The sequence below is a fragment of the Erpetoichthys calabaricus genome, chromosome 2, assembly GCF_900747795.2.
Source record: "Erpetoichthys calabaricus chromosome 2, fErpCal1.3, whole genome shotgun sequence".
NCBI classification, from domain to species: Eukaryota; Metazoa; Chordata; class Cladistia; order Polypteriformes; family Polypteridae; genus Erpetoichthys; species Erpetoichthys calabaricus.
Genome location: NC_041395.2, coordinates 45,451,251 through 45,464,277, shown reverse-complemented (window position 1 = coordinate 45,464,277; position 13,027 = coordinate 45,451,251). Strand labels below are relative to the sequence as shown.

Here is a 13,027-nt window from a genome sequence, read left to right as displayed (position 1 = left end):
TTTTTTTTCAGAAGGCATACATCATTTTGCTGCGGTGGGTTGGCACCCTGCCCGGGATTGGTTCCTGCCTTGTGCCCTGTGTTGGCTGGGATTGGCTCCAGCAGACCCCCGTGACCCTGTATTCGGATTTAGCGGATTGGAAGATGGATGGATGTATACATCATTTTGTTTTAGTCAGCAATTCTAAACACCACAGAGCAAACACACTTACCCACACAATGAATCTGAAAATAATCTATAATAATAAAAGGCAAAGCCCTCACTGACTGACTCACTCACTGACTGACTGACTCATCACTAATTCTCCAACTTCCCGTGTAGGTGGAAGGCTGAAATTTGGCAGGCTCATTCCTTACAGCTTACTTACAAAAGTTAGGCAGGTTTCATTTCGAAATTCAAAGCGTAATGGTCATAACTGGAACATATTTTTTGTCCATACACTGTAATGGAGGAGGCGGAGTCACGTATCGCGTCATCACGCCTCCTACGTAATCACGTGAACTAAAAACAAGGAAGAGATTTACAGCACAAGTCACACGCGGGAACGAAGGTAAATGACGTTAATTTTTGACTGTCTTTTAATACTGTGTAAGCATACATATTAACACATGTGCAATTAAACGTGTGCATTTACGGGGTGATTTCTCAGGCTTAAAAGCTCACCTTTTATCAAACGCGGGAACAAAGGTAACTGACGTTGTTCACTGTCTTTTAATACTGTGTAACCATACATATTAACACATGTGCAATTAAACGTGTGCATTTACGGGGTGATTTCTCAGGCTTAAAAGCTCGCCTTTTACTAAAAAGGTAAATGCAAAACTATTTTCAATCAGTTTATTGAAACGCTCCCGTTAAGGATTGCAATAACATATTCGCGAGATAAAAGAACGAAGTAGGGGGAAATGGAGGAACAGCCGGAAACAGCGAAGAGAAAAAAATTAATTAAACAATTGAGAACGGAGCGAGTGAAGCATACCAGCATGTTCATAAGGGAAACAAAGCACGGTGTAAAACGTAAGTTTAAATTAAGTTTATAGAAACGCTCCCGCTGCGGATTGCAATAACATATTCGCGAGATAAAAGTTTCATGAGAAGACACGAGGTATAAACGAACCACACGCCGTGGCGCAACGTTAAGGGCAACAGTTTCAACCATTCTATGATCTGCTTCTCGCAACTGAAAGACGGCACATGGCGGATGTTAGCCGACTTGCTGACCGCAACGTTAGGGGCTTCAACTATGGCGCTGACGCCACATCTCAGTGCCAACACTTTGCAGACTGTACTTAAAAGACACGCCCTCCTCACTGGACAGTTAAAAAGACCAATCAAACTAACGATGACATCAAGTATTACCCAATCAAAAGTAGGAAAGGAGGCATCTTCATAAAATGCGTGTGGGATGATTTGCATGACACGCTGCTTTAAAAAAAAAATGATAAAAAAAATACGAGATAAATCCCGTCCAGTATTGATTCAAAACGGGACGCGCAATTTCATTCTCAAACGCAGCACGATTCCGTATTTTAAAGGACGGGTGGCAACCCTACAGTGCCAGGTAACCACCCATACAATCAGATTGTGATTCAGACTAGGAATGCAATGAATGTAATTACCCCGATCTACATACAAGGCGAAAGTCTTGCAACATTCAAAGATGATGGTTTGGGATAATTAGTACTTATTAAGTACACCATGGCACATAAAACAGCTTATGAAGCCTTGAACCGAAAAAAGCAAGATCTCAGAGATCGTAAAAAAAAAAAAGGAGGTAATGTCGTTTTACTCGCTGTACATTTTAGTCAAACATTACCAGTTATTCCACGAGGGAGACCAGCAGATGAACTCAACGCGTGTTTAAAATCCATGCTTCTCCCACGCTCGGTTATATGTCGCGTGTTCTCGGGTAGGTACACCAAAAAATGTATACATTTAAGCATGTAATGGGCAAACAAAAAATGAGGTATACCCGAAGGCACTGCAGTAGTACTCAATGTAACTTTACTTCTTAAATGTTAATGTTTTACTGTTTAATAATTTATACGCTTCTTATATATTGTTCAAATTCTTTTATCAAAATACCAGTGACAGCGCAATGCACGATAACATGGAGTGAATACACCATACGCATCTGCCCACGGCCGCCCTGGTGTGCGCAGATAGGAGTTGATTCTAAAATAAAATAAACATAAAAAGAGTAATACAATCATCACCCATAAAGCGGATAGCAGACGTGACGTATTATATGTGTACCAGATTTCAAGTCAATAGGTGAAACGGTTTGCAAGCTACAGGTGATTTAAAATCCTGGACAGACCAACGAAAAGCCACGGTAGCAAATTATAGAAGAAGATTTTACTGTTTAATAATTTATATTTATATGAAATGTGCTTCTTATATATTACTTCATATTCTCATATGATAATGATGTTAATGTTGTTTATATTGATTTCTATGTTATTGTAAGTGCATCTATGTGTGTATATGTATGTATGTATGTATGTATGTGTATATATATATATATATATATATAAAAAATATATGTGTATATGTATATATATCTGTATATGTGTGTATATGTGTGTGTATATGTGTATATGTATATATATATGACAGCAACACTCATAACAATGACAACACAATTACATTGACAATCATGTTACGTTATTTTTAAAATGTTTCCTTTACTTTTTCATAACCTCTTTAACACACTACTTCTCCGCTGTGAAGCGCGGGTATTTTGCTAGTCTAATATAAGCTTGAATAGCCTTAAAGTGAACTTATAAAAACATGACAAAATGACTGTTGAACATGAAGTATTTCGAAAGTATTTTATTTTGGTATGTCATTTCAGATGGGAAAGCAATTTCATTACTGCAAATTCAATGCTACTTCTGTCATTTAATGGAGAACTATTGTATTTTCACTGAGGTGGCAGCATCTGGAAGCAGCTATTCAGAGAGTGAGTAGGTCTACTGAAGTCTTACCCGAGTATTTCATTTTTTTTTCTTTTGCTCTTGAAGTCAAAATTTACTTGAGGCCCAAAACATAGGAAAGTAGATCTTAGATTCAGGCTACACTAGAAAACCAGGTTTAACAATGACCTTTACGTATGTAGCATATGAAGTATCTCAATTGTTTCCATAATGCCCTTCAACCTCAGTAGTGAATGGTTTCTTTAATAAATAAATCAAAAGCTTAGGCCAAGCCTATGAGAACCATACCATGTACCAGGTGGAATAGCAAGTCTGAAATGTTTCACAGTGAAAAGAAGCACATAGGTTGGTGACTGCCGACAACAAAAAAAAAAGCAACTGGGGGTCCCAGTAAAAATATCTGTTGTCCAAACAGATGCTGCTAGAGACTTCAAGAGGGTAGGTGTCCCCAGGAAAGCCACAGTGTGCCAACTAGATATGTGATTTAGGTGGAAACTGAACTGCCCAAGTCTAAAACCCACAGAGCAAAACAATTTACAAATTTATAAAAGACTATGTAACTTGTATCATTACCTGTGTCTGTAGTCTTGTTCTTTACATAATGAATTATGATATGGAGAGAGAAAAAACAAAACAAAAAAAAAGATGAGGTTGAGATTAGGGATTTATAGAGGTTATACCATCACTTACAAAACTCCTTGTTCTTCTTTTTGTCAAAGATAGTTCTTTGGAAAATTAGCTGGCTTTCTGGGGTCATGGTTCAACTGCAAAACGAAGATCAGATGCCTCCCTGATGATACCGTGTGTTTGGTTCTACTTCTCGGCACTGAGAATTCCAGTAACTCTGACTAGATCACCAACTCCTTTAACAAAAATACATCCCCAAACCTGCAGGGAAACTCTGCCATGCTTCACTGTTAGCTGCTGGCATTCATCCATGTAGTGCTCTCCAGTTCTTCTACAGAAGAACTACCTCCAGTTTGTGGCAAAAATGTGAAACATTGACTTAACAGTCCAGAGCATTTGGTGTCATTGTTCAGCACCCCAGTCCTTGTGCTTTTGTGTGTAGGCAAGTCTCTTGGCTTTAGTTCCATTTTGGCAACAACTCTTCCATGGAGACCATTTTCGACAAAGACTTCTCGACAATGTAAAGGGATGTAACTTGGGTTTCAGTAGTTTCCATGAGCTCAAAGCTGATAGCACTGCTAGACAATTTTGAAAGGATGTCAGTGTAATGCCTCTCTCATCTGCTGCAAAATGTTTATGTGGCCCACGAAAATGTTTCTAGTCTTCAACCTAGCATGTTTCCTTGTGTTTCTTCGCAAGAGTTAGGACTGTATTTCATAAAACTGCTGTCTGTCATTAGATTTCTACTTGAGAAAGACCTAGATGATGCAGGGTGACCACATTTTGTCTTGTAGCTATGTTCACTCTTGCCATAGTATAAGAAATGGTGCTCTGAAGATTACATTGTTACATCTACTAAACCCTCATCTTTTAGTTTGGTTGCTGTTCATCCAGTTTGATATGTTCTATACCAGTTTCTGTTTTAGTTCATCGGTTTGGTTCAATTAACTCCTTATGATCATCAGCACCCATTTTATTATCTTTGTTTAATCATGAAGCAGGCTACAGGCCTACAAAATTGTGAGGTTTCTATTAGAAAAGTTTTCTGCTACTTAATAGTTTACTTGCTTTAATCAAATATAAAAAGTTCTCTGTAACATTTACTGTTTTGAAAAATGAACATTTCTATATTAATTCTGATCTTTTCTACTAATACACTAATGCAGAAATATAGAAGACAAAATGCATATATAAAAATCCTTAGGGTGACTATGACTTTTGCTCAGTACTAATATATACTTATCTATATGTCAACATCTCTCTATACAGAGCTAGAATTCAGAGCTAGAGTAAATGTTTTATTCATTTGGAAACATGAACAGTGTTTAATCTGAAAAGTGTTTGATATGCTTCTGTGGGTTACTACAATACATAAAAACTATTAATAATTTTAAAAAAGTGAGAGAAATAAAATATGAGGCTCAACTTAAATTATCTGCGCAATTTCCCAGAAATTCTAATTTTAGAACCAATTTACTGGCTAGTTTTACTCTATGGGAGATGGTAAACATGCATCTGAGCTCCTTGCATCTTTGAAGCTATATCACAAAGATTGCAATACAATTAACTTTTTTGCCCAATTATAAAAATTAGTCAAAGCCAAGTAAAAATGATTAGTTACACATTTGAAAGGTTGATATCTGTATTGGGAAACTAACTTGTCGTTCTTGTGGATTGCTGCTTTTGGTCAGCGTGTTTAGGAAACTGAGAAGGTCAGGCCACCGATCTGGACTCTCATGCTTCATCATTGTGGCAACCAGTTGGGACAGTGAATGATGAACTTTGTGCCTAAAAAAGGATCAAATTATGTTGTAAGACTAAACAAACTGGTGCATATTATGAATGTTGAATGGCAGCAGAACAAAATGGGATCTTAATAATGCTAGAACATTACAGTTATTTCAAGTAAAGAAATTAATAGTGACAAGCAATTTCTTTTAATTTAATTTTATAAGACATTTAGACTTTATTTTCTACTTCTTATGATGTACAAAATCAATATAATGAAAAAAATAATATATTCAAACTAGTTTAAATCAATTCAGGATTGCTTGGGGAAGGGGCTCTCCCACCAATACTTAATACAAAGATGGGACCAATCTTGGACAAAGCAATATTATATTTCAGAGCCACACCAACCCAAAGAGATCGCTCTCTGTTTTATTTATACACTTCTGGTCAAAATGTTTAGAACACCTCAGTTTTTCAGCTTTTATAGAAATGTACACAGTTTAATGTCTTAATGTTTCATCAAATCAAGGCATAGAACAAATAAACAATGGCAAATAAAAAAATAAGTCAAGGAAATCATTAAGTGTACAAAATTTTATTCAAATTTTTGATTCACCAAAGTAACCACCTTTTGCTGATATAACAGCCAAACTGTGGTAACCCTTTTGATTCAGAATGCCAGTCACTCTATGCAAGTCATCAACTTTGCCTCCAGCAAAAGAACCCCAGACCATCACACTTCCTCTTCCATGTTTGACAGTTGATGTCACACACTGAGGAACCATCCTTTCATGAACTCAATGACATACAAACTACCTCTGTGATGAACTGAAGATTTCAAATTTTGATTCATCAGTCCATAAGGCTTTCCTTCAGTCTGCAGTAGTCCATAGCCGGAACTTCAAGGCCCTGTTTTGTACTTTAAGGAATGGCTTTTTACTGCTACTTGTTCTGTCATACCTGCAGCACCAAGTCTCCTCTTCACAGTAGAAACTGACAATTGCTTTTCTTAACCTCTGTTAAACTGTGAGGCGCCTATCACACAAGCTGGTGACCCTCTTCTGATTGGGCTGTGACTTTGGCTCTGCCAGATCTCTTCCTATCAAAGTTTTTTCCAGTGTCCAATTGCCTTTTGATTGTGTAGGACACCATAATCACTGACACTTTGATTATATTTTTGCAATTTCTTTAAATGAAAGGCCTATACTTCTAAGTCTAATAATGTGGTTGTCTCATTCGATTTGTTAATTACTGTTTTCTTGCCATTATCACTGGAATATTATCCAAAGAGTGCTTCAGAGGGTGTAGTAACATAGTCTGTTCCAGCTCTGCTTTAAGACAGAGGGTTTTTAAGAAATCAACAGAAGTTGGGACACCTGTGCAAATTGTTTGCTTCAACTTGCAAAGTTTAATTTACTTTAATTGCTGCATAACATCTACAGTGCATCCGGAAAGTATTCACAGCGCATCACTTTTTCCACATTTTGTTATGTTACAGCCTTATTCCAAAATGGGTTAAATTCATTTTTTTCCTCAGAATTCTACACACAACACCCCATAATGACAACGTGAAAAAAGTTTACTTGAGGTTTTTGCAAATTTATTAGAAATAAAAAAAACTGAGAAAGCACATGTACATAAGTATTCACAGCCTTTGCTCAATACTTTGTCGATGCACCTTTGGCAGCAATTACAGCCTCAAGTCTTTTTGAATATGATGCCACAAGCTTGGCACACCTATCCTTGGCCAGTTTCGCCCATTCCTCTTTGCAGCACCTCTCAAGCTCCATCAGGTTGGATGGGAAGCATCGGTGCACAGCCATTTTAAGATCTCTCCAGAGATGTTCAATCGGATTCAAGTCTGGGCTCTGGCTGAGCCACTCAAGGACATTCACAGAGTTGTCATGAAGCCACTCCTTTGATATCTTGGCTGTGTGCTTAGGGTCATTGTCCTGCTGAAAGATGAACCGTCGCCCCAGTCTGAGGTCAAGAGTGCTCTGGAGCAGGTTTTCATCCAGGATGTCTCTGCACATTGCTGCAGTCATCTTTCCCTTTATCCTGACTAGTCTCCCAGTTCCTGCCGCTGAAAAACATCCCCACAGCATGATGCTGCCACCACCACGCTTCACTGTAGGGATGGTATTGGCCTGGTGATGAGCGGTGCTTGGTTTCCTCCAAACGTCACGTCTGGCATTCACACAAAAGAGTTCAATCTTTGTCTCATCAGACCAGAGAATTTTCTTTCTCATGGTCCAAGAGTCCTTCAGGTGCCTTCTGGCAAACTCCAGGTGGGCTGCCATGTGCCTTTTACTAAGGAGTGGCTTCTGTCTGGCCACTCTACCATACTGCCCTGATTGGTGGATTGTTGCAGAGATGTTTGTCCTTCTGGAAGGTTCTCCTCTCTCCACAGAGGACCTCTGGAGCTCTGACAGAGTGACCATCAGGTTCTTGGTCACCTCCCTGACTAAGGCCCTTCTCCCCCAATCGCTCAGTTGAGATGTCCGGCCAGCTCTAGGAAGAGTCCTGGTGGTTTTGAACTTCTTCCACTTACAGATGATGGAGGCCACTGTGCTCAATGGGACCTTCAAAGCAGCAGAAATTTTTCTGTAACCTTCCCCAGATTTGTGCCTCGAGACAATCCTGTCTCGGAGGTCTACAGACAATTCCCTTGACTTCATGCTTGGTTTGTGCTCTGACATGAACTGTCAACTGTGGGACCTTATATAGTCAGGTGTGTGCCTTTCCAAATCAACTGAATTTACCACAGGTGGACTCAGATGCAGAAACATCTCAAGGATGATCAGGGGAAACAGGATGCACCTGAGCTCAATTTTGAGCTTCATGGCAAAGGCTGTGAATACTTATGTACATGAGAAAGCACAAAAAAAGCACTAAAACTTTTGACCAGTAGTGTACATCTTTATTACTAGACACACATGAGAAATGAGTATAACTCACTTTTAACAAATATGGACATATCAAGATTTGATCTTCAGTTAAACAATATCTATAATACATGGCGGTGATATAACACAAAAAATACCAGACTTACATTTTGTAGTCCACTATACAATTTAAATAAGCATAATGAATATTTTGCATGCGGCTCAAAGTAAGTACATACCTACATTTAACACTACTTTAAATACCTAAAATTAGAATCAACTGCACCACTCACATGATCAGAACATCATTTGATAGGATAGAAATTTAAGGTCTTATATAAACCTCATGCATTTAGATTCACTTGCACTTTGTTGGTGAAGTGTGTGTTATCACCATGACTAGATCAAAATAGCTTTCTACAGCCTTCATAAAAAAGGTTACAGATGCCTGAGAGTGTGAGAAGGAATTTAAAAACATCCAAACAATTGGAAACCAACCATTCCACTGTCTGGAAGATCATTTACAAGTAGAGAAGATTTCAAACAATTGTTTGCATAGTAAAGCATAGTATGGAAATGTGGCTACTTTGCTCCATCAGGATCTAGGCATCACACCATCACAGAATTCACTATGAATTCTTCCTTATACCAGAGGGTGCTTGAGGATTATTTGAGACCATCTGTCTAATGACTGGAGCTCAACCGAAAATGGACCTTGCAACATAACAAAGACCCTAAACATTCCTGTAAATCCACTAAGGAAAAGCTGAAAAGAAAGAAATGGGGGGTTCTGGAATGGCCTAATCAAAGCCTAGATCTGAAACCCATCAAGCGCAGGTTGGTTTAAAATGGGCTTTGCACATAACACGCCCCTCAAGCTTAAAGAATTCTGCATGGAGGGCTCGGAAAAACTTTCTCCCAGTCGATGTTAGGGACTAGTAGACAGTTATTGGAAATGCCTACTTGAGGGGGCAATACTAGATATTAGAGCAAAGGGTGTACTTACTTTTTCCACAGACAAAAATTGCTTATCTGTTCATTTTTCATTGAATAAATTCTTGAAAAGTCACATTTTCATTGTTATCATTGTCTTTATCTAAAGATACTGTTTAAATGAAGATCAAATCTTGATATGCCCATTGATGTTAAAAAAGAAAAAAAAACATTTCATGAGGTGCATTAACTTTTTCAAATGACTGTGAGAGAGAGTCATATGCAACTGATGAATTTACATATAATAGTGAATATATTGTTTAAATATTTGATTAATGTACCATTCAATTGGGCAAAAGGTTCAGCTGCATTGGTTGATAATCAAGACATAAAACTCATGATATATCAATATAACCAGTAATATACTTCAAAAGAAAATAAAACTCAGTATTCAAATCCTAAGAAAAGTATTGTATTCCAAAAATGGTAAGCAGACAATTTTCACAAATACTTTTCAGATGTGAAATATAAGAAGTTATCTACTCACTCAGTTTCATGCCGGAGAGCCTGCAAAATAAGTGGTTTCATGCTACATTGGTAGAGAAAAAAATAGAAATTATAAGCTTTTTTTTATTTATTAATCAAACATTTCCACATCCTGTATAACTGAATTCAGGGTAGCAGGAGACAGAGCCTATCCAGTCAGAACCAAGCCAGGAAATAACAGTAGACTGGGCACCACTTGATCTTATTTACTGAAAAAGGAAATCAAATATTGAGGATACATGACAACTGGACATCAGTCTATAAAATGATTTTTTTTCATTATCAATATACACAGCCTTCCGAGATTATTCAGACCCCTCATTTTTTACACATTTTGTTAGGTTGCAGCCTTATGCTAAAATCATTTAAATACATTTTTTCCCTCATCAAACAACAATAAATACCCCAGAATGACAAAAATAAAACAAGATTTCAGGAATTTTTACAAACTTATTAAAAATAATAAACAAAACTGAAATATCACACTGACACAATTTAGACCCTGTAACTTAATACTTAGTCAAAGCACCTTTTTTAGTATTTACAGCCTGGACTATTCTTGAGTATTATGCAACAAGCTTCATGTACTTGGATTTGGAGATTTTCTGTCATTCTTCTCTGCAGATCCTCTCAAGGGGCCTCGTGTATAAACGGTGCATACGCACAAAAATGTTATGCATGCCCATTTCAACGCACACTTTGAGATGTATAAAAACTAAACTTGGTGTAAAGTCACGCACATTTTCACCCTGTGCATACACAAGTTTCTGCTCGGTTTTGCAAACTGCCGGCACCTGGCATCAAAGCTGTGTTAATGTTTTTCTCTGTGGTCTCATTTTTTCAGATCTACATCAATGACACGTGATTTATCTAAGGCCGGGGTTATACTTCACGCGACGCATGCAGCAGCCGACGCTCCTGCTATGCTAGCATTTGACTGTTTATACTTGCGCGCATACTTTACGTAAATCTGGAGGAATCCACCAGGTGGCAATGCAAGATATTATCACGGTGAGAACAGGTTCGGCATCTCTGTGTTGTGAATTGTCTGGAACACCCATTAAATTCAGATGACACCTTACCGCAATATCTCTGAAAAGGATGTTTAATGATTAAATCCATCAATCCAGGGATGTGTCTATTCCAGCAAGTATTGGGCACGAGGCAGAAACAATCCCTGGATGGGGTATCGCAAGGTGAATACAAGCACACACATACACTGGAGTCATTTTAGCGGCACCAAATCCCCAAATCTGCATGTCTTTGGAAGGAAACCGGAGCACAGTGTGGAAACCCAGCAGGAAAACATGTAAAATCCAAGCAGAGAATACCAGCGACGTGACTCCCTGCGAGACAGCAGTGACACCACTCCGCCACCGTGTCATCCCCATGTGTGTAATTATTAACAGTATTTGTTATTTAAACGAAATTAACAATTTATCTGTAAAATGTAACATACATACTTTATTGCATTTCATCATGAAAGTGATATCAAGTATAAATCTAAAGATTCTAAATTTGCAGAGAGTTGGAATATCATACATTTAATGTGTTCTGTGTGGTGATCTATTGCTGCTTGCCATTGCTGTCAGGTCCAAGAAGCTCGTAGCGATTAAAAACTAGAATGACATTTACGATGGTCTGCTTTAATACTAAAGTAAACTACAAGGTTAAAGTGGACATTTCGAGATTAAAGCCGAAATTTCCACTTTAATCACAAAATACACCTTTTTACCATGTCTTTATTTTTTTTTCTCTGTGGCTCAAATACAGCGCTGTGCATTATGTTGCTGTTGTGTAGTTGCAAAAAAAAAAAAAAAAAAGACGGCACAAAAGATGGTATGTGAGACTTAAAATGTATTGTGTCATTACAATCGCGAATATGTGACGCTTCAATATAAAAGCACCACAAATACATTTGTATGTCGGCATTTTGCTTCACCACATTGAACCATTCATCAAACATCAAAGCACGCACATCGATCCCATAGGATCTGCAAAGAGGCTTTCTGTCACATGTAGATAGTAAACAGAGACTGACGTTACGTTCCAACTTTTATCACACTGTGCCCCCCGACTTTTTGCTGGTACTGCAACTCACGCACGCGTCACGTTAATTTTTGAGGACCTGCTCAGAGGACGCATGAAATGAACGCTTGGAATGCGTGGCAGCTATGATGCGGGCACGTAAGCGTTATGAGCGTGAAGTATAAACCGGCCCTTACACACCAAAATTAATTGCATATTGTTTACAAATTTAATTCACTTGATTGTAATCATTTTGTAACAATATAATGGTGCATGAAATGGCCAAACTATTCCAGCTACAATAGCTGCTTTAGCATTGTTACAAAACATCGCAAATGGAAGAATTAGAAGAGAGCGCATACTGTATTTATAGATGATAATGACTGGCTTCTAAGCCGATTTTCATTTCTAACAGCTATCTTTTTGGAGCTGTGTGCTGAACTGGCACCGGGATTACAAAGGCAGATGATATGACAGTCATTGACCTCATCAAGGACAGTGACTAGTCTGTATACAGACGAGAGGTCGAACAGCTGGCCCTCTGGTGCGGTCAAAACAATCTGGAGCTGAACAAGCTTAAAACTGTGGAGATGACAGTGGACTTCAGGAGGAGCCCCCCAGTGCTGCCCCCTCTCACACTACTCAACAGCATTGTGTCTGCTGTGGAAAACTTTAGGTTTCTGGGATCCACAATTTCCCAGGACCTAAAGTGGGAACTAAACATAAACACAATTGTTAAAAAGGCCCAGCAGAGGTTGTACTTCCTGCGCCAGCTCAGGATGTTCAACCTGCCTTAGGAGCTGCTCATCCAATTTTACTCTGCAGTAATCCAGTCTGTTCTCTGTTCATCTATCACAGTCTGGTTTGGCTCAGCCACAAAACAGGACAGGAACAGACTTCAACGGACAGTCAGGATTGCAGAAAAAATCATTGGTGTTGATCTGCCCTCTATTCAAGACTTATACAGATCTCGAGTCAGGAAACGGGCAGAAAACATTATTGCAGACCCATCACACCCTGGTTACAACCTTTTTCAACTTCTTCCCTCTGGTAGGCACTACAGAGCACTGTACGCCAAAACTACCAGACATGTGAACAGTTTCTTTCCTCAGGCCATCACTCTCATGAACACTTAAGTCAATCTCACAGCATCAGGGGACAATACTAGGTAAAACCGGAGTCCAATTCCTTGTATGTATACATATATTTGGCCAATAAAGCTGATTCTGATTCTTTGAGGAATTGTACTATACCTGCCCCTTTGCAAGTTCTATTCACCCTCAGGTTTTTAGCCACATGAACTTTTCAACATAAACTTGCTTGAAGATCCGGTATTTC

At 38.5% G+C, this 13,027-nt stretch overlaps 1 protein-coding gene across 1 annotated transcript in view; it reads right to left on the bottom strand.

The window, feature by feature from the left end:
• ipo4 (importin 4) overlaps nt 1–13,027 on the bottom strand; it is a 183,209-nt gene that overhangs the window by 138,583 nt on the left and 31,599 nt on the right. The window contains 2 exon segments of the mRNA XM_028793702.2: nt 5,225–5,354; nt 9,663–9,704. Of these exon segments, the coding sequence (XP_028649535.2) occupies nt 5,225–5,354; nt 9,663–9,704 (172 nt within the window).